We start from the raw sequence: 20,792 nt of genomic DNA, 5'->3' as shown, positions 1-20,792 counted from the left end.
CTCCGAAGTCATGGTAAGTCATCTTCACACATTGATGTGATAAGTTGCTGAGATTGACATGTCGCGAGGTGTGCATTTTGAATCGATTGCTTTATATCCGCGTTATTTCCGATCACATCTTCCGGATCACGATTCCGTTCCACGAGCAACGCGCAACAGAAACCTCGCGATACATGGACCACTTGTATATCTCTGATGAAGCATGGACTGCTCGGGCGTCGGCAGATCCCATGAATTTTTTATGTTTCCATGCACTCGACCACTGTTGCAGCCAACCATTGTGCATTTCCAAGCGCCGACAACCATGCTTAAGCGCCATGTAGACCAATGACGCGATGCAAGATAGTCGCCTGGGACATATCTCTGAACATTGCGGCAGATGGAAGACCGAAGGATCATTAAAATCATGGTCGTTCTCTACCTCTTGGGCCAGCAACATTTCACCAGAAATCGATTCGAGCTCACGACTCCTGGACGAAAGTACTACACGAAGCCTTTCGCAATGAGACTGTCTTGTTTGTCGGAATCGCTTCTCATTCTATCGGCTCTGGTGCATAATTCACTGCAACAATGTTACAATCCTAATGGTGGTATAATGCCCACACGACATTCAATGTACAGAATTCGCTAGCGACAATGACTCAGCAGTACCTTGCTGCGAGCCTGACAGAAGCTGTCTACCGAACGGTATGTGTTCGAGTTCTGATACGGACGCAAACCTGAAGCAAGCAAGTTGCACCGATAAATCCTGGACATCTGCCCATTGCCCGGACCTCTGCACATGTAAGCACTTATGGTCTTGACTGTAGCCCCGTAGAGAAGATGTTGATCAGTCATAGCCATAACGAGCAGTACAATATTCAATTGTACTGCCATGAATGGAATGAGGAAGGCACCCGACTATAATGCTTACTGCTGTCCTGTCGATAGCCCACAGTGCTGCGAATACCAGTATTTGATGCTTGCTGCAACTGACTTGATCGTCCTCGCCAAGTCTTCTTCGTCGTCCTCGTCTTTATCTGCGTCTTCGTCATCGCTCATGCCATCAAGAAGTTCATCAGTGACTACTTCAACTGCTGCAAGTTCCCATTCAGCATCCGATGCGTCGACAACTACTTCAACTGTGGCAGATTTACAGTCAGCATCTCATGCATCGTCGGCATCTTCAAGCTCCTCTGGATCGTTATCTTTAGATTTACAATCAACTTCCTCAACCTCCATGTCAGGTCCGACCACTGGACGACTTGGGACCAACACAGATGCTAGCATACCTTCAATTGTAATTGCCAACCCCACTACAACACAATCGAACTCTTCAGGCCCCAATCGAGACTGGAATGGTGTAGGAATCGGCGCAGGCATCGGTGCCGCAGTCCCACTTCTCATCCTACTGATTGTCGGCTCTCTTCTCTGGCGTCGTCATCGCCGTCGTGCTTTGCAGAAACTCCTTGAATCCGAAGACGGTGCTTCATCCAGAATTACAAAAGACCCGTCGATACGTATGACGAGGCCTGCGTATCTGAAAGCGCACGAAGCAGATGGGATACCACGTTATGAACTAGAAACTGTTCGTGGAGCAGAGGCAGATGGATTTTTGCGTTATGAAATGGAAACTGTCCGTGGAGTGGAGATGTCGGTGCGGAGTCCAAGAGAGTTGCCAGCGAGGAGTCCACGAGAGTTGCCAGTGAGGAGTCCAAGAGAGTTGCCAGGGTCAGACAGAGAGAGGTATCGACATCAAGCATATCGATCTGGAAGTTTGAACAACCCTGCCGAGTTATATTAAGCAACAGAGCAAAGACACATACGACTAGATGATTTGTACATATTCCTACAGCAAAACTCAAATATACAATGCTACTATAGCAGCGATCTCAAACTCGAAAGCTCAGGGCTGACAGCTTCCTTACTTTTCAGTGTGAGGACAGCAGCCTTCTGCGCAATATCGATCAATTCTTCAATCTTTGCATCTTTGCCTCTCTTAGCAAGACCAGCAACGATAGTGCCAAGGAAGGTATCTCCCACACCATTGACACTGACAATATCCTTCTCATCAACCTTTTCGGCAGCAGGGAAAAGACGCATATAAACGCCACCAACACCAGACGACTTCTCAGGAAGGTTAAAGCAGCGACTAAGTATGTAAGGCGAAGAAGCAGGATCTTGTAGGCGCGGATCACCAGCAGGTAAGACCTGAGTAAGGAGCACACCATCAGCGCCGAGCTTGACACAAATTTTAGGGATGAAAGGCAAGAGCTGGATAGTCTGTTGAGGGATTCCAGCATCGACGAGAGCAGAGTTTGTTGCCTGGGTCATTGCTACACGAGCGCCTGTGGACGGAATGCCCAGAGAGTCAATGACTGCCCACCAGTCCTGACGTTCGAAGAAGCCGAGCGAGCTGGCTGCTGCATACATGGCTGATAGTTCCATAGAGTTGGGAGTAGACAGATGTATGGATGCATTAGGGAAAGTTTTCAGGGGCGTCTGTGGTAGTTGGAAGATTCTAGGCGCTTTTGCAGTGCTCACAGGCTCAAAGGCAACGTGTGCAGAGATTTTCTCTGCGGCTTCGAGCCAACGTGCTAGAGATGTTGGCTGCCAGTTTGCGTCCAGGACTAGATGTGTAGGCTTGCTTTCCTGAAGCTGAGGCAGCCAGAAGTCGTTGAGCGTATCGATTGAGGTTGAGGTGGACGTCGACGGTTGACCCGGATGGGCTGCAGGCTCATCAAGAATGTTCATGTCGGCCATAGCGAGGACCAGATCTTTGCTGGCATCGTTGACTGCCACATACTGAGCCGTATTGCTGCCTTGACGAGTTTTGATGCCAGTGCTTTCGAGACCTTCGGTAGTAAGTGCATCGAGAGCAGCCCTGCCTGAGAGGTCATCGCCGACTGAACTGCAGAGTCGTACTGGATCTCCGACAAGGTTCGCTGCGCGAGCGACATTATGGGCTACACCACCGAGCGACTGACTGATTTTTGCTGGGTTGGATGTATGCAGAGCAGGCTCTTTGCTGGCAGTAGAAGAGATCGGAGCATAATCACACGAGAAGTCAACAGCAAGTGCTCCAGCCACGAACACCGATGGGGGTTTCGAAGTCTTGGTCGACTCGATGGGAGTGGGGACAGCCTTAAGAACACCAGATGGGATGTGGGTTGAGAAGCCTGATTCAACTATCTTTGAGCGAGGTGCTGGTTGAAACATCCTACCACAGTCAGCCGAAGTGACTTGATGCCCTGACAATACACTCACTCACGAAGCTTGACGCTGCTCGGTTTCGGCTTGCAGCTTCATCAGCTCGGCCGCCACTGAAGTGCCTCTTCGTACATTGTTTTCAATCAGAGCTTGATTGGACTTTACACTGTTCTTGCCTGTCAAGTCTTTGATCTTGGCAAGTATGAAAGGAGTGTTGGCAGCTCCAGTAGCGCCTGCCTGTGCTGCCTCCTGCAGAGCCTCATCGATTACCTTGTCCATCTCGGCTTTGGCAATGCTAAAGGCTTCCGGGATGGGATTCGCGAACAATAGACCAGACTGTAGACCCAATGACTTGTGTGCGTGGATGACCGCAGCAGCTGTCTTCTCATTGTCCAAAACCATTGGGCTCTGTATGCCACTCTCTCTAGTCCAGAAAGCAGGGAAATCTATTTTGCCATCACGACCGTCGGCGAAGGTAGCAACAGGCACACCCTGAGTCTCTAGATACTCAAGGGTTCGTCCGATGTCTAGGAAGCTCTTGCAGCCGCTGCTTACAACAGCGACTGGAGTGCGGCCAAGCTCGGTCAGATCAGCCGAGATGTCCATGGTGCTTTCAGCACCTCTATGGACGCCACCCAAGCCTCCTGTAGCGAAGACTTGAATGCCAGCCAGATGAGCCAGGATCATGGTACCTGCTACAGTCGTGCCACCATTATAGCGACGTCCAGGGGAGCCCATACCGCAAGCAAAGCCCAAATCGCGTCTTGAGATTTTCAGTGTATCAGGTTTGCCAGCAGCACCAGCGAGACGAACGACTTCCTCAGCATCTAAGCCTACACGAGCGATACCGTCGAGGATACCAATGGTAGCAGGAACGCCGCCGCCGGCTCTGACAATACTTTCCAACTGAGAAGCCAAGGCGATATTGTCTGGATAAGGAAAGCCATGAGTGTAGATTGTGCTTTCAAGTGCGACAACTGGTCTATTTTCGTGAATAGCTTGCTGAACTTCCTCAGAGACCCTGAAGTATGGGCTCTTGGAGGAGATTTTGCGAGCACCTTGCGGACTCAAAATTGACTGTCGCCATGTTCGGCTAGACAGAGCACTTTGGCGCAATCTGAACATTTTACAGCAAACAGTGATTGAGATAATGCTGTTATCAGAATTTGTGGATGACTTGACAGAACGAACGACCTGGTCGATTCTGTTCGAATCAATGCGCGATCGAGGCGCAAGAAATGTCCGGAACGTGCTCTCCAGAAAATCTAACGGCACAAATAGAAATATATCTTGAGGTCGAGGTACAAGGTTGGATGGCTTCTGGAGGAAGTCGCGATTGGATGACGCGGCGGGTCGGGGGAAGGTGGGCCGAGAGCGAGAGGCCACGCTTCCACCAAAGCTGGAGAGCTATCGCCGACTCTGGATGCTTCTGCTTCCTCAGGAACTCGTCAATCCATACAACATTATGAGGAGTCTGAGTTTACTCGCAGGCTGCGCCGCAGCGCTGCTCTCTTTTGCAAATGCCGAGGCCAACCTCAGCAACCCTGATGTATCCAAGCAGATGCTCAGCGGCACCTTCGAACCTCCGCAAGTCTTCCAGCACACCAACCTCGTACGAACCGTCAACCTGGAGAAGGAGTACCCTCGCGAGACAGTCAATGTGGTTGTCGAGAACATCGATTCGAAGCCCCAGCAGGACTACTACTTGCCTTTCCCTCAGGACCTGATCGCCAGAGTTGGAGGTCTGGACGTCAAGGACAAGAACAAGCCAGCTGCCATCTTCCCTAGCCCGGAGATCGTTGGCATTGACACATACAGGTGAGCTCGACTTGTCCATGTAATCTCTGTGGATGCGCTGACGCACGAAGCCCTATCGAGTACTACCACATCAAGTTCCCCACCCCCTTGGCCCCCAAAGAGAAGATCACACTGTCCATTACCTACTCAATTCTCGCCGCCTTGAACCCTCTACCCGCAAGCATCAACCAGGCCGACAAGCAATATGTTCAGATCACTCTCAATGCATACACCAACTCGGCCTACAAGACCATGAAGCAAAAGACCAAGCTCAAGATGCCCACTAGTGACGTTCCCGAGTACACTGTGGTTGGCACGAACGCCGAAGGCCAGGAGGATCCCGTCAAGCAGGGCGTTACCTTCACCTATGGTCCCTATGGTGAGGTGCCTGCCGGTGCCAACCAGCCCGTGTCGTTGAGATATGAGTTCACCAAGCCTTTGCTGCATGCCACTCTTGTGGAGCGTGACATCGAAGTCAGCCACTGGGGTGGTAACATTGCTACCGAGGAGCGTTACTGGCTCGAGAACAGAGGCGCCACCCTCAAGAACCAGTTCTCGCGTGTCCAATGGCAACAGACCCAGTATTTCAACCCTCCTACATCAGCTCTTAAGGAACTCGAGTATCCTCTCATTATCGGAAGCGCAAACCCTTACTTCATCGACGACATCGGTAACGTCAGCACTTCTCGCTTCCGCCCTAGAAACACTCCCAAGGAGGCTCTTCTTCAGCTTAAGCCCCGCTACCCCCTGTTCGGTGGCTGGAAATACAGCTTCAAGGTTGGTTGGGACAACGACTTGAAGAGCTTTTTGCGCAAGCTCAAGACTGGCGATGGTTACGTTCTCAAAGTTCCTTTCCTTGAGGGACCCAAGCAGCCCGAGGGTCTTGAGATTGAGAAGTTGACCGTCAGAGTTATCCTCCCCGAAGGCGCAACGTGAGTTTTGCTTCCTGCTCAATACGATGATCGACCTATGCTAACCAGAGTCGCAGTAACATCAAGTTCGAGTCCAAGATTCCCATCATCTCGTCCGAGGTCAGCACACACCGCACCTTCATGGACACAATGGGCCGCTCGACACTCAAGCTGACCGCATTGAATGTCGTCGACGACTTCCGCGGCAAGGACCTTATCGTGACATACGACTACCCTTTCCTCGCAGGCTTCAGGAAGCCTATTGTCATTTTCAGCTCGCTCATGGGTACTTTCGGAGTCGCATATCTCATTAGCAGACTCGATGTCAGCATCGGTAAAAAAGCGTAGATTGTTTCTGTACAATTGAAAGTCGTTACCCATTTTATGTCTATACATGGCTGTCTATCTTCAACTTTTTCCAAAATGTTATATGGCAGATGGTGGAAAGACCAGATGGAGTTGAGAAGTATTATAGTACGGCCTCGCCGAGGTCTAGGTGTTGAGCAATGCAGGCCAGCTGCGCTACTTTAGCCGTTCGTTGGAGAAGATTCAGGGCTTTTTGGTACGCTCAGTCTGAGTGCCGTCTTCCCAGAACTCCATATCGCTCTCGGAGTCGAGAGCACCCTTCTTGAGCAACTGGCCCTTCTGTGCGAGGATGTCTTCCAGAGTGATGCGCTTGTCGGAAAAGATCTGAGACAAGTCAGCAGTTGTCGCACGAGATTATCAATACATGGTATACAGACCTTCAAGTGGTCGGCAATCAGATGTCTGTTCTTACAGCCAGGACAGGTGATCAAGATGGTGCCGTGGTGGTAGCCCTGCTTGGACATGCGGTGCGACGAGCGGGTAGAGCATGCCTTGCAAGTGAAGGTCATCTCGTACGAGGGCACCTCCTCGCGAGGTTCGGGCTTAGGTAGATGATCGGGACGGTCGGTCAGGGGTCTAGCTGTTGATTCACATCGTCTTTGTTGTGATTGAAAGGCAGAGACGAGATGTGACTGAGTGCGGAGGAGAGGCGAGAAGGCCGGAGAGGGTCGCAACGAGAGGTGACGGAGCTGTTGGCGGCAGGGCTGAGCGACTTCAGGTTGGCGCAAGCAGAAGCGCTGCAGAGTACGGGTTGCGGAATGTAGAGACATGGTGGCAGAAATTGTGTAAATTGTGTGAATGGTTCAGAGAGAGTGAAAGTGAATTCACAGTCAGCTGTTTGCGGCTGCGTCACAAGGCGGCGAGGAATTCTGCCAGGGGCGGACCGTGCGCCGTGAGTTGGTGCTTTCCGAATGCGGCGAGCAGCTGCCATTGCCGAGCTGCTGTTATCCTTCACCAAACTCGCTCATCTTCATGTTCTTGCTTTCAGTCACATGTCTATATTGCTCATCGACCTTCACTGCAATATCCGCTCCTTTTAAAGGCTGCCCACACGGAGCTTCTCGCACAAAGCGCCAACAAAGACCCTGAGCGCGCAAAGTCAAAGCTGTCCGCTGTCAGCACAACGGCCGAGGACCCCGCCACCATCCAAAAGACGAGACAGCTGCTACCACTATTCTTGACCTGGCAACACCACAATCATGGCCAGTCGTCAGCGCACAAAGATTCGTGCTCCTAGAAGAGTGAGTTTAATCTCTCATCTATCACTTTCGCCCCGACGTCTTGTCTCGTGGTCGCAATGCAATCATCTCTAACCCGAATCGCAGGGCGTCGCTGGTGCCAACGATGTCGACTTTGAAGAAACATGGGCAACCCTCTCCCATGCCTTTGGCGAAATTCACACCAAGAATGCTTCCGCTCTTTCCTTCGAACAGTTGTACCGCGCTGCTTATAAGATAGTACTCAAGAAGAAGGGCGACGACTTGTATAAAAAGGTGGCCGAATTCGAGACCCAATGGCTGTCCACTTCTGTCCGTCTGGACATTGCACGCACCCTGCAAGCGAACATCCTTGCCGACGCCGATGACTCTCTATCAGACCCTAGTGCTACCGCTCCCGAACGTCGTGAAGCTGGCACTCGCTTCCTCGCTGCTCTCAAGACCGCCTGGCAAGACCACCAGACCTCGATGAGCATGTTGACAGATGTGCTTATGTACATGGATCGCGTTTATTGTGCCGACACCAGACAACCATCCATCTTCTCCAAGGCTATGAGTCTCTTCAGGGATAGCATCCTATACCCTATTGCCATTGCCTCGGCTCAACCTCCTCTGTCGTTCCTCGACACCTTGGACACCGTCATACTCGATCAGATTCGCATGGACCGCGACGGCGATTACATCGACAAATCCTTGATTAAAGCAAACATCTATATGCTGGAAGGTCTATTTGAGACAGACGCAGAAGGAGAAGACGAGAAGTTGTATCTTACTAGATTCGAACAGACTTTCCTCGACAAGAGCGCCAAGTTCTACCGCGACGAGAGCGAGCGATTGTTGAAAGAGTCGGATGCGGGCACATACTGTCGCCATGTTAGAAGGAGACTGGATGAAGAAGCTGATCGCTGTCGCTCCACAATTTCAGAATCGACTTCTGCCAAGATCATCAAGGTTGTCGAGGACGAGCTCATTCGTCAGCAGATCAAGGCTTTGATCGAGATGGACAGTGGCGTGCAGTTCATGGTCGCCAACGACAGGCACGAAGATCTTAGTCTGATCTTCGAGCTGGAGAGCAGAGTGGACCCAAAGAAGCCTGAACTGACCAGGGCCATTCAGAAGATCATCCAGGAAATGGGAACAAACGTGAACAGTAACGCCATGAACCAATCGACCGCACAACCAACCGCTCAGCCAACTGCTGCTGATGACGGAGAGACTGGAGAGAAAGAGAAGACAAAACCGGCAGAGAAGGTCAATCAACAAACTGTGGCAGCTTTGAAGTGGGTCCAGGATGTGTTGGACCTGAAGGACCGCTTCGACCGCATCTGGAAACTCGCTTTCAACCAGGATCAAGTTTTGCAAACCGCCCAAACCCGCAGTTTCTCTGATACGATCAACGCTCTGCAACGAAGCTCCGAGTATATTTCCCTATTCATTGACGACAACATGAAGAAAGGAATCAAAGGAAAGACCGAGGAAGAGGTTGATCAGGTGCTCGAGAAGGCCATTACTCTGGTCCGCTACCTCCAAGACAAGGACATCTTCGAGACATACTACAAGAAGCATCTCTCAAAACGCTTGCTCATGGGACGATCTGTGAGCATCGACGTTGAGAAGCAGATGCTGGGTCGCATGAAGATCGAGCTCGGCAACAGTTTCACTCTCAAGATGGAGGCCATGTTCAAGGACATGAACCTCTCAGAAGAACTTACTGCAGGTTACCAAACATATGTATCCAAGCTTGGCGACAACGACCCGAAGAGAACCGAACTCAACATCAATGTTCTTACCAGCATGACATGGCCAGTCGAGAGCATGAGAGGACACGACGAGGAAAGAGATGGTGCACTCAAGATCATTTACCCGCCTGCAATCGAGAAGATCAAGACCAGCTTCGAGCAGTATTACACTACCAAGTACTCCGGTCGTGTACTCACCTGGCGAGGTGGCATGGGTACCGCTGATATCAAAGGAACCTTCAAGCTTCCCGGCAAAGATGGCGGTCCCCCCAAGACCAGAGTACATGAGCTTAACGTGTCAACCTACATGATGATCATCTTGTCTCTCTTCAACGACATCCCAGCTGACGGTGTGCTCACCTACGAAGAGATTGCCGCACAAACAAATATCCCTCAGAACGAGCTCATCAGAAACCTGCAATCACTAGCAGTGGCACCCAAGACTCGCATCCTTGTCAAGGAGCCCATGAGCAAGGACATCAAACCAACGGACCGCTTCTCCTTCAACGAAAAGTTCACCTCCAAGTTCATCAAAGTCAAGGTCGGCGTCGTCACCGCCGGCAACAAGGTCGAGAACGACAAAGAGCGCAAGGACACCGAGAAGAAGAACAACGACTCTCGCGGTTTCGTTATTGAAGCGGCTATTGTCCGCATCATGAAGCAGCGCAAGGAGCTCTCGCATCAACAGCTTATCAACGAGACACTTACGCAACTGAGCCAACAGTTCAAGCCTGATGTCACTATGATCAAGAAGAAGATTGAGAGCTTGATTGAGCGTGAGTACCTGGAGCGTATTGAGGATGCCAAGTTGCCTTCATACCGTTACCTTGCATAGAGCGCATAGGGGATCTTTCTTTCCTTCTGCTCTTTCCATTCTGATTCTGGCGTACTCAAGCGGTTGTTTCTTGCATTGCAAAGCATTACAGGGCGTTTCACATCAAAGCGAAGGTGTTTTTCAGGGGCTTCAAAAAGAATAAGACTCGGTTGATCTCACAGGGGCATGGTTGAAATACTCCAGGGGGCAAGGCGATGGAGGAGCATAGCTTAGCGAATGGCGTTTTTCGGACTTGAGATCTTTTCTCACAGATGATGATAGAACAAACAGACAATGGTCGATCTGATCACGTTTCATGCAGCTTCATCGTTCTTTTTCCTTTGCTTCTTGTTCATGAATGGTGTAAAATATGCTCTTGCTCGTTATGGAAGATAGAGCAACCATGCTAGGTGAAACAATTTTAGTGACTGTGTTGCAGCTTCCTCATTCAGAAGATCAATCACGATCGCTGGCATGACTTCCTACAATCAAAAGGCGAACTGCAACGAACAAGAAGGTAGGTGCGATGCGCGAGATCATCACCATAGAACGACGACTTGAGAGGCCTGAATTGGTGCAGGAAGAAGAGAATATCAGGAGTTTATCATTTTGTTGTAGAGAGATGATCATACGGAGCCGCAAGACGAAGCAGAGACTCCCCGCCAGCATATGCAAAGAAAAGGGAAGAACAGACGTGCGAGAAGACAAAAGCACGCCACAGAAAAACGCCATTCTAGATGCACTTTCTCTTTCGTCACAAAATGCGAAGTTCTACCACACCAACAACCCAAAAGCGAGCAACAAAAACAACACAGCAAGTATTAACTCATCAGATCTTAGGTTCTCTGGTTGAAGAACCAACTGCTGCGTTTTGGGCCCTCTTGCTGTTGCTGTTGCTGCAGGCCGGCGAGCGTAGGGACCATAGGACCGCCACCGCCGCCACCACGGAGCGGTTTTGCAATGCGGCTGCCGAGTTCGCTGCCGAAGGCGTTGGGGGCTGCACCGCCGGCGCCGGTGATGTTGCCGTTGCGCGAGGCAGCGCTGACTTTGGCGGCTTCGAGACGTTCTTTTACTGCTGTGAGTTGGGCTTCGAAACTGTGAGGCGGGTGTTAGTGATTGTCGATTTGACAGGCGTTTGTAAAGAGATTCAACATACCGATGGTTGGCCTGCATGAGTTTTTCCTGACTCTCGCCGAGCAGTTGCTCAAGACCGTGGATGCGCTCTCCGCGTGCCGCGAGCTTGCGGTCAGCAATGGCGACCTCCTTCTTGAGTTGGGCGTTTTGCTCGACCAGTTGCCTTTGGACTTGGGTCAGCTGTTCCAAGTTTCGTTCGAGGAAGGCCAGCTTCTTCTGTTGCTGCTTGCTGTTTGCCGAGCGAAGAACACTGTTGTATTGTTCTCGGGTCGAGTCAAGCGAGATCTCGAGTTCGACAACACGCTCGCAGCGGTTCTGCAAGTCGCGCATCAATGACTTCTTCATGGCGTCGAAGTCTGCCAGTTGTTGGTGCAATGACTTGGCGCCATTTGCTCCATTTACTGTTTGTCTCCTTAGAGACTCCACTTCGCTGCGCATGCGAGCGTTCTCTTCTTGCTGACGAGCCAGGGCAGCAGTGAGATCTGAGGATGCCGCTTCGCCACCAGTATGTGACGCAAGCGATTCTTGTAGACGGCGCTTGATATCCTCGACATCGGCCTCGGAGAGGTTCTCTTGCAGAAGGTCTTCATACTGCTTTTGCACGGTCAGGAGCTTGTGCTCCAGGGCGCCACCTTGACTTGAGTGGTCCCCTTGTCGGATAGCACCTTGAGTCTCGACCAATCTCTCTCTGAGTTTTGACAGAGATTCGGGAGCAAGAGCTTCACCCTTGGAAGTAGACTCGACAAGAGCATCAAGCTGCTTGATAGCTTCTTGTACACTGCGTTCGTTCTCCGAGAAGACTTCGTCTCCAAGATCGAAGCCAGCCATCATTTGAGCCATGCGCTCCTTCTTCAGCTTCTCCTTCTCGTCAATAACGGCTGATGTCTCACGGGCGTTCATCTTGGCCTCGAGTAACTCCTTGCGTAGCTCATCAAGTTCGTTCGAGAGGTCATTGTTGGCTTCCTTGAGACTGTCCATCATGATGGACTCCTCCTTTGTTTCGAAAGTAATTCGCTCAACTTGCATCTTCAAACCTTCTACATCGCCGGCAAGTTTCTCGTTGTCCTTGTTGACACGGCCATGTGTTTCCCTCAGGTCACGCAACTCTTGACGTGTATCTTGGAGGGCCTTTTCGGTTGTAGCAATAACAGACTCTTTCTCTGCAAGCTGATCTTGTAATTCGTTCTCACGTCGTAAAAATTCTTCTCTTTCGTCCTTCTCCAGAGCAGTCGTTGGGGTGCCGGCGCGCTCCAGATCCATTCTAGAGTCTGGCCTTGACGAAGTAGGTGTTTCGGCGCCTTTTCGTTGTTCACCAAGGAGTGAGGGGGTGGCAGGACGAGGTGTAGATCTGGCAGGGCCATCTTTGAGTGTTGGAGTCCATTGCTCTTTCGGCACAGTCTGGCCCTTTCGCCAGGAGCCAACTTCTGTCTCGAGGTTGGAGATGTATGTTTCGAAGCTTGAGACCTGAGACTGGGCCTTGCGGAGCAGAGCCTTGAGCTCGGCAGGGGAGAGTTCTTGGTTGACCTTGGCTTTGTTCTTGATAGATTTTGCTCGCATACCAAAGCGGAGGGTAGAGACGGTTTCTGCATCGTTGTAGCTCGAGGGCGAACAGTTGATGATGAGAGTGGTGCGCGAGTTACCACCGAGAGATTCTTGTAGGATACGAGTAAGTTTCGAATCACGATAGGGGACGTGAGAGGATTTGCCGTCGGTCAAGGCGTTGATGACCATTCCTAGAGCACTGAGCGACTTGTTGATCTTCTTTGCTTCTTCAAGCGTTTGCCCACTGGCTCCTGTCTTTCCAACCTTTTCCGAACCAGCCAAATCGACCAGGAACAACTGACCCGACTTGACACTGCCAGTCTCGACGTTTTTCTGACCAACGGTGATGACGAAGATGGAGTGAGAACGGGAGGATTCCTGGTTCATGTTTGTAGCAGCGACAGCACGAGACATGCCTCCCCGTTCCAGAATTTGGTAGACCTCGTCAACACTGCTAACGTATACCTCCATCAAGCCTTTGACGTAGACACCACGGTTCTTTTCCTCGTGAACAGGCAGGTTGTCGTTTTGCGGGACGAGCAAATCGCGAATACGTTCCATGTAGATTTCCATGTAGCTTACTCGAACGGTGTACTCAATGTTGCTCTCGCTGGCCATGATGGAAGCGAAGATTTGCTCAGTGATGCGCGGAATGACACCTTTGTGATCAGGACTGCCGATGTCTGAGCCCATCATGGTATAAGACTTTCCAGCACCGGTCTGACCGTAGGCAAAGACAGTTCCGTTGTAACCATTGAGGATATCGTCGACGGTGGGACGGATGGAGAAGTCGAAGACGTCGGACTGGCGACAACCCATGTCGAAGACGCGATCGAAGGTGAAGGAGCCACCGCCGCCATCTCTTGATTGAACATTGCAGGTATCGGGACTTTCAAACTGGACAATAGGAGTACCTCCGCTGGCGAGTTCGACTTTGTTCTGCGGCCTGAAACGAGCGACGACTGACGTGTGTTAGTGCGGGAACAGTGGTAGAGAGAGCGAGAGGAATTGTCGAGTGATGTTCGACGTACCCTTGATAGAGTTGCTCCTGTCGGGAGTTGATTAGCATGGGGTTGTGATTTATAGGTAGGTGGGGGACCGGCGTCAACTTACGCCATGGTGGCCGGGTTGCGGCAGGTCGTGGCCTGCTTGTGAGAAGTTACGAGGGCAGAGTAGGCGAGCGACAGAGGAGGCAGAGGCTAGAAGAGGTCGGCGCCAACGTATGCAGGATGCACGCACAGTAGGTGCGCGTCTGGAGAAGTTGGTGGTGGTGGACCGTGACTTTGGAATCAACAGGGGTCAGGGCCAAACTCAAAAGCCCAAAACCAAAACCAAAACGATAAACTTCACAGCAACCGCCGTTGTATACAAATAGTCCTGTCCACGCACAATGACGCTGTCGTCGGCTTCCAGAACAATCAAAGACACGACGACCAACGTACAATAACAACACTGTATCTTCCCACTGCTGTGCCTCTTGTTCCTGTGGCCAGCATTCAGCTTCTCATGAAAGCCAAGCTGCCCTCGGCCAGCAGCCCCGGTTTCAGCGTTTCAGCTTGAGTCAGCCCTATATCAGCCCCTCCGCATTACTTTCATACGCCGTCACAAGTTCATCTGCACATGCACAACTGACAGGTCTTGGTATATGCATCGTCTTCAAACCATTTCGTATTTGACAAGGCCGTCATCTTCCTAGAACAGCCTGTACTTCTCCTATCCCATGCCTGTATCGTGTTTCATGTCTTGCGCGCAGTGATAAAACAGCCGAAATGCAGTACCGTATTGAACGCCGAGCGACGCCCATGCCAAACGCCTCGCTGAATCTCATATCATCTCTATGCCCAACTGTACATCTCCCTTAGTCTTCCCAGCTCTTCTCGACCGTCTCGCGCACGCGCTTGTAGTACTCCTTGCGGTTGTCCTTGTACAGATTCGATGCCTCGACATTGGCCGGCGAACTGGTGTTGGGATCGTTAAGCAAACTACAGACTATGTCAGTCTTGTCCTGATCATGTCTGTGTACTTTCTGACACACCTTTGAATACTGGTCAGGATGGCGGCGACATCGTATGTAGGACTCCAGCGGTTCTGCAGAATGTCGAGACACAGCTCGCCTGTGGCGTAGACATTGGGATGGAACATGGTGCTGATAAACTTGACGCCCGGAGGCTTGTTGGGGTACTGTTCTTCGAAGTGCATGACAAGTCTGAATGTGCCGTCTTCGAAGGGTGTGTCTGAGGGTCCAATGATGACTGCGTTCCTATGCGGCGAATGAGCACGTGTGGTCGACTACGAAGCTAAGTCAAGCATACCAGGTCATGACGTTGTCGGCGATGGGTGAGGCTGAAACACCAGCAGGAGGGTCGGTTTGCATGCGCTGCAGAGATGACCGTTAGCCACAAGATCATGTCAGGATAGACGTCAAACTGCTCGCACCTTAAAGTCGCGCATCAAACGGCGGCGTGCTGAAGTCGACATTTGGTGAGGCGGGCTGAGATAGATGGATGGAGCAGGTAAGATGCGATCTCGAAAAGCGAAAACGGAAGAGGGATGGCGGTGATGGTTCTGGTCAAGGACGGATGGATCTCGCAGTGAAAGTGACTGGAGAGGAGGGGCAGACAGACGCTGACGCCACTCTTTGCACCTTGACCGTTGACAAACGCTTTGCGACCAAAGGTCATGAACACACCCTGACTCTCATTCTTCCTGCCTTTTGTATCAGGACTCCCTTCGCTCCTTCTAGAAACATGTGTGCTGTACACGGCTGCTGTATGAAAGCCACCAGATGCATCTCCTTATTGTCAGCCTACGTAAACCAATATTTAATCAATCGCTCAGCTCAAATCCAGTCTTCGACACATCTCGGTACCAATCTGCTGGTTGCATTCTCTAAGCGATTTTGATCTTCCTTCACTTTTTGCATGAACAGCTGTTCAAGGTTTCCTTTCTCCCATACTTTGGGTACCTTTGCGGTTTCCAATCATGCCGGAACCCGTTCGATCCGCTCTTAATCCATAATTCCTTGCCTTCCCAAGCCCGCTGTCCTGGAATATTGCAGCAGCCCTCACAATTGACATTCGTGCCTGCCAATTTGTTTCTTGGGAGAAACTTGACTGCAATCCTGATGGGCTCATTTAAAAGAAGACAACACGCTGTTCTTCTGCTCCTGGCCGTCAACGTTCAGCAGGCGAGTAGTTCCACAGCTTGAGAACTTACTCACAAGTCACTGGCAGATTTGACTTGAGTCTACCCTCAAGGCACTGCACTGGTTCTGACCGACTGTGCAGCACATCGATCATCTGATCTGAAAATTGCATGCAGTCGCTGATTCCACAATCATCATCAAGCCGAGCTCGCCTCGAAGCAAGCCATGTCTTCGGTGCCTTCAAGGTATCCGAACTCGATAAGCGCGATCCAACCGCTGTGCGGTAGGAGATTAGATTACTTTCCGGGATTTGACAGATCATGTGCGTGAGGATCTGTCTGACTGAGCGCCGCCAAGTTGATCTACCTGTTCAAGCTTCCATGAATCCAGTGAGACTGCTTACCAATTTCTCACGTACGCGACTTTTCGTCTTAGAAATCTCACAATTCTGACCATCCTGACGCCAAGTGCAATATATCTAACTTTCGTAGACCAAGAGATGCGAAGGATTCGAGCTGACGGTAAGTCTCATCTCAGCAATGAAGTGGATATAAGAACTGGCTACCTTTTTATTCAGACATTGCTATCATTCAGCTTTGAAACTTCTGGAAACATCATCATGAGCCGCTCAGATATCGAATTCAAAACCATCGACAATGTCACTATACGGGGCTGGATGTTTAAGCCCGCTGATGCAGAAGGGAAATATCCATGCCTCATAATTTCCCATGGTCTGACTTGCCTCAAAGAGATGTCCCTTGACACTCTGGCCGAACGTCTGACTTCCGTGCTTCCTATTGCATGTCTGGTGTACGATCACCGTGGCTATGGCTCCAGCGATCAAAAGGACAATGAGCCGCGCAACGAGATTGTCCCGGCATACCAAAACAGTGATTTGCAAGACGCCATTACCTATGCCCAATCTCGTGAGGACATCGATGCGACAAAGATTGGTCTCTGGGGCTACTCCTACAGTGGCGGTCATTCGTTATGGGTTGCTGCAAATGATCGCCGTGTCAAGGCAGTAATCGCTGTGGCGCCTTTCACCACAGGTGAAATCATCACGAACAACATGCGGACAGACCTGGAGGATTCTTTCAACGACATGCTTGCTCAGGGTATGATATTCAGGCTTGTTAGACCTCGCAGACTGACTTTCTGTAGAACGGCTTTCACGAGCTGCTGGTAATGAACCTGGAAGATTGCCTGTCATAGTCAAGAACCCACTCGACACAGCTGTGCTCCCCCATGTCGAAAGCTATGCATTCTTCTCTACTTGGGCTGAGAAGGGTGTTTGGAAGAACGACCTAACCATCAGGAGGTACGTAGCGAGAAACACTCCAAGAATCATGCTAACAACACTGTACAGCTTGGAAGGTATAAAGTCATATTTTCCCGGATGTCGCATCCACAAAATCAGTCCTACGCCATTGTTGATGCAGGCACCCAGAAAGGATGTCATTGCAACTACTGAGACAATGCTTGAAGCATATAGCCGTGCAGTAGAGCCTAAGGAGCTTCAGATGCTTCCAGGTGGGCATTTCAGCATGTTTGAAGGTGATGTGTTTGAGATGTTGCTTGCTAAGGAGATTGAGTTCTTGAAGAGTACGTTGCTCGAGTGAACAGGTTGATGTTTTGTGCTTTGATCGTCTCGGACGGTCCTTCTATATCAAATTCAATGCTATAGTTCAACAACAGTATGAAACACAGCAGTATCAGTGCGAAGGCTACGAGATTGTGTAAACTTGTTGACTAGAGAAAGCTTATGCCTCGCAACACCCCTTACGCACCCCTCACCATTTCATCAACAGTCAACTCCAAATCCGTCGACAACCTAATTGCAATCGAAAGCATCTGCGAAGCAATAAAAGGACTAACTCTGGCATCGTGCGGCCAAATATCCCATCTCCCAACATCCCTCCTCCACTCAGACCAAACCCTCGTACCCGCCAGCGACAGCATTAGTGGCGTAAGAACCCTGCCCCAAGGCCCGATTTGGAAGTTCAAAGAGCAAAATAGGCAAGATGATGCACTAGTAGACTTGATCCAACAGAGAAACGACTTTACGGAGAACGAACCCAGGATGGTTAAGGCGGAGATGAGACTGACTTTATAGGACCATCTAGGAATCCTGGCGGTGGGGAGACGAGTGGGATGCCAGAGTGGTGTTTTACATGTCGGACAGAGTCCTTGGGTATTTTGCTCGATCAAGCAGGATTTACAGAAGGCGTGTTGGCAGGAAAGCACCATCCCAGTTTTTGACGAACAGGACGAGCAGTATCGCTCGCTCGACTCAATCTGCGCAGTCTGGTGTTCTTGCTCTGTCAACTGGACGAGCTTTTCCTCATCGTCGTCTTTCCGTTGCTGTTGCGAACATGGTTCCGGGAAGTCCTTGAGGAACTCTTCTCTACTGGGCAGAGCCTGAGGAGTAGTTGTCTGGTCCAAAGGCTCCTTGAAATAGTGACGCCACATCAAGACCCAGAACAAGACTTCCAAGCCGAGAACATATTGCTTAAAGTAAAACAATGGTAAGGCCAGACTAGTTGACAAGAGAAGTGTGCATAAGATGTTGCCGACATCCATATTCCAGATCTCGAATGGCGAAGTCGTAGTTTGTGCGAGTAGATTTGAAGGATAGTCCAAGAATTGATGGAAAGAGGTTCATTGGCAAAAGAGGAGAGGTGTTTAAGAAACGTCTTGCTTCCAAGACCGAGCACCCGAGTGTGCCAGGGTGGAAGATCGAGTAGGATTCGACAAAAGTGGGGCCTCGGAGAGGACGACTCATGGCATATTCGTACTCGTACAGTCTGATATCGAGTATCGAGAGTAATCATTTGTATCGGTGAACAAAGAGTCATGATGAACTGACATGAATAAAGTAACTTGATTATAGTGTAGGAATATATACTTTCGATTGCATCCAACATAGATGGCTTTGTATCGTTACATCATTAGAATCCTATTCACAACGTTAGTGATCGACCTCGAAGACTGAATTGTGAGAAGCCAAGGTGTAAGAGAGAAAAAATCAGGAACAGAATCGCGTTCGCATCAAGTGCACATTTGTGCATCAAAGTGAGCTGGGTGTAACGAAGTGTAGTCATCATTTGAAGGGGTGGAGGAGAGTGATATAAGCCGAGAAGTGGAAACGTACTGTTTTGAGTTGTCTCTGTAGGTGTAGACGCCTTTGCAGGACTTGCATTGGGTGTTTCCACCATGCAAAGACAATCTGCAAAGGTTGTCGAGGATGTCCTGGAGTCTGTTGGTAAGTCTCTGCACACAATGCAAGTCAATGCATCATGTGCCTTGGCAGAAGATCACAGCAGGAAGGCTATCTCGTGGACGCGCTCTCGCGTCCAGAGCCACCTGTCGCGAGATGTTTGCACGTTGATGCGCATTCTAGCTTTCAGGAGATCGACGAGGTGTATTTTGCAAAAGGCTTCCTCGTCTTTCTCTCGCCTGGCCAAATCCAACTCGTCATCATGACAATCCAGCTCGTCGATGCGGTAGCCAATGGACCCATTTGACTTTTGCAGACGAAAAGCAGTACGGTCGCCGTCCCACCATTTACCCTTGAAGTTCACGTAGGAACCTCTCGAGCCAACGGCTACGATAGACCTGATCAGAGCAATCTTATGGTCTGGCAGGGCATCGAGCCATCGAGGTATGGACTGGTATGTGACCAAGCTCTTGCTGATAGGGTCAAGGCGACCGGTGTCTCCTCCCACGCGCCGTGTTTTGATGACCCAATCATTGGTGCTGTAGAAAAGAGTCAGTGCCTCGGCGCGGACGCGATGACAAGTAGAAAGAAGAGCAGGCTCGACGTCTACGCTGTCATCGTGAGAGGAGTCGAGGAGAGCGGCAGAAGGCGGCTTTGCTAGAGCTAGCAAGAAGACGAGATGGCGGATCTCATGAGGAAGACGGAAGAACAAAGATTGATGTTGCGCGTGTTCGGAATTTGTGCTTTTCGGTGCTGTCCTGCTGGTTGTGGGCGGCGGCTGAATCCGTGGCGCGGTCAGGGTCATGGCGCAGACTTGCAATAATTATTCTTGTCGAGACGATCCGTATCTCGTCCGGGCTCTTTGGTGCCGGGAGAACGCCAGTGGCACTCTTATGGAGTGATCGTTAAGACCAGAGGTTGCTGGAAGAGCTGCGGCTGAGGTTTGCGAGTATCAAAGGATATTTCCAACGACTGTCCGAGTCACGCCTCGGCAGGGCTGTGTCTCATGACGTATCTTATCGCTGCAACCAACCTTCAGAAGACAAAGACGACCAGCAGTGGTTCGGTCGCGACAAGATATTCATCATGGCCTCGTCTCAGAAGGCGAGGGAATGGCGAACGACCATCTCTGGTCAGGAATATCTTATATCGACCGACCTGAACAACATCTCCCACGATTTTGTCAACAATGCGTATGCCACCGACGACATGTACTGGGCCAAAGCAATGCCTGCTGCCATTCTTCGAAACATATTATCCAATTCTCTTGTCATGGGAGTATACGCAGTACAGCCATCATTTCCACCAGCTAAGACAGCGGAGGAACCATCGTCACCAGACACGCCTTCACCTACACTCGAGGATCCAGCATTCTACTTCTCGAACGAGTTTCAAGGAACCGGGGCAGGAGCAGAGAAGCTAGAACAGGTGGGATTTGGTCGCTTTGTCACGGATCATGTCACAGTCTTCTACTTGACCGATGTGTATATTGAACCAGACTCCCGAGGAAAAGGACTCGGGAAATGGTTAATTTCGTGCTGTCGCGAGATTCTCGATTCAAAGCCTCATCTGATGAGAGCGATGCTTATGGCTTCGCCGGGAGAGGGCAAACAGTTCTATGAGAAGAACTTGGGCATGCGCGACATGCAGGAAGAGGTTGCTGAAGGACATGTACTTCCTATGACAAGAAACCGCAATCAATAAGGACGATGATACAG

At 50.6% G+C, this 20,792-nt stretch overlaps 10 protein-coding genes across 10 annotated transcripts; 4 read left to right on the top strand and 6 right to left on the bottom strand.

The window, feature by feature from the left end:
* Positions 1-112: 112 nt before the first annotated feature.
* On the bottom strand, positions 113-1,362 carry M437DRAFT_69109 (uncharacterized protein; the record flags this gene model as incomplete). The annotated part of the gene is made up of 5 exons (XM_041025219.1): positions 113-538; positions 652-803; positions 914-939; positions 977-1,121; positions 1,272-1,362. The coding sequence occupies 5 exons, from the start codon at positions 1,360-1,362 to the stop codon at positions 113-115; spliced, it is 840 nt and encodes a 279-aa protein (XP_040876448.1).
* Positions 1,363-1,857: 495 nt separating this feature from the next.
* Positions 1,858-4,314, bottom strand: M437DRAFT_56923 (IdgA domain protein; the record flags this gene model as incomplete). Its single annotated transcript, XM_041023129.1, has 2 exons — positions 1,858-3,167; positions 3,261-4,314. The coding sequence occupies 2 exons, from the start codon at positions 4,312-4,314 to the stop codon at positions 1,858-1,860; spliced, it is 2,364 nt and encodes a 787-aa protein (XP_040876447.1).
* A 340-nt stretch (positions 4,315-4,654) lies between these two features.
* On the top strand, positions 4,655-6,245 carry M437DRAFT_57141 (Ribophorin I; the record flags this gene model as incomplete). Its single annotated transcript, XM_041023174.1, has 3 exons — positions 4,655-5,007; positions 5,058-5,918; positions 5,975-6,245. 3 exons carry the CDS (start codon positions 4,655-4,657, stop codon positions 6,243-6,245), a joined length of 1,485 nt encoding a protein of 494 aa, XP_040876446.1.
* A 213-nt stretch (positions 6,246-6,458) lies between these two features.
* On the bottom strand, positions 6,459-6,796 carry M437DRAFT_16229 (zf-DNL-domain-containing protein; the record flags this gene model as incomplete). The annotated part of the gene is made up of 2 exons (XM_041018854.1): positions 6,459-6,587; positions 6,641-6,796. Coding segments are annotated over 2 exons (285 nt in total), but the record flags the coding sequence as incomplete, so codon positions are not given.
* A 666-nt stretch (positions 6,797-7,462) lies between these two features.
* M437DRAFT_87688 (Cullin-domain-containing protein) lies at positions 7,463-10,054 on the top strand (the record flags this gene model as incomplete). The annotated part of the gene is made up of 2 exons (XM_041028686.1): positions 7,463-7,504; positions 7,589-10,054. 2 exons carry the CDS (start codon positions 7,463-7,465, stop codon positions 10,052-10,054), a joined length of 2,508 nt encoding a protein of 835 aa, XP_040876444.1.
* An 815-nt stretch (positions 10,055-10,869) lies between these two features.
* M437DRAFT_69104 (kinesin) lies at positions 10,870-13,827 on the bottom strand (the record flags this gene model as incomplete). The annotated part of the gene is made up of 4 exons (XM_041025218.1): positions 10,870-11,128; positions 11,190-13,671; positions 13,741-13,757; positions 13,823-13,827. 4 exons carry the CDS (start codon positions 13,825-13,827, stop codon positions 10,870-10,872), a joined length of 2,763 nt encoding a protein of 920 aa, XP_040876443.1.
* Positions 13,828-14,567: 740 nt separating this feature from the next.
* Positions 14,568-15,187, bottom strand: M437DRAFT_56957 (putative ubiquitin conjugating enzyme; the record flags this gene model as incomplete). Its single annotated transcript, XM_041023136.1, has 4 exons — positions 14,568-14,691; positions 14,745-14,969; positions 15,022-15,086; positions 15,146-15,187. The coding sequence occupies 4 exons, from the start codon at positions 15,185-15,187 to the stop codon at positions 14,568-14,570; spliced, it is 456 nt and encodes a 151-aa protein (XP_040876442.1).
* Positions 15,188-16,473: 1,286 nt separating this feature from the next.
* M437DRAFT_78227 (alpha/beta-hydrolase) lies at positions 16,474-17,476 on the top strand (the record flags this gene model as incomplete). The annotated part of the gene is made up of 3 exons (XM_041026959.1): positions 16,474-16,972; positions 17,019-17,175; positions 17,224-17,476. The coding sequence occupies 3 exons, from the start codon at positions 16,474-16,476 to the stop codon at positions 17,474-17,476; spliced, it is 909 nt and encodes a 302-aa protein (XP_040876441.1).
* Positions 17,477-19,171: 1,695 nt separating this feature from the next.
* Positions 19,172-19,879, bottom strand: M437DRAFT_87684 (uncharacterized protein; the record flags this gene model as incomplete). The annotated part of the gene is made up of 1 exon (XM_041028685.1): positions 19,172-19,879. One exon carries the CDS (start codon positions 19,877-19,879, stop codon positions 19,172-19,174), a length of 708 nt encoding a protein of 235 aa, XP_040876440.1.
* A 281-nt stretch (positions 19,880-20,160) lies between these two features.
* M437DRAFT_57082 (uncharacterized protein) lies at positions 20,161-20,778 on the top strand (the record flags this gene model as incomplete). The annotated part of the gene is made up of 2 exons (XM_041023162.1): positions 20,161-20,361; positions 20,464-20,778. The coding sequence occupies 2 exons, from the start codon at positions 20,161-20,163 to the stop codon at positions 20,776-20,778; spliced, it is 516 nt and encodes a 171-aa protein (XP_040876439.1).
* Between the last annotated feature and the right edge of the window lie 14 nt (positions 20,779-20,792).

This window comes from Aureobasidium melanogenum, assembly GCF_000721775.1.
Source record: "Aureobasidium melanogenum CBS 110374 unplaced genomic scaffold scaffold_25, whole genome shotgun sequence".
Classification (NCBI taxonomy): Eukaryota; Fungi; Ascomycota; class Dothideomycetes; order Dothideales; family Saccotheciaceae; genus Aureobasidium; species Aureobasidium melanogenum.
Note: the sequence above shows the minus strand (reverse complement) of the source record. Positions and strands in the feature narration are given on the sequence as shown.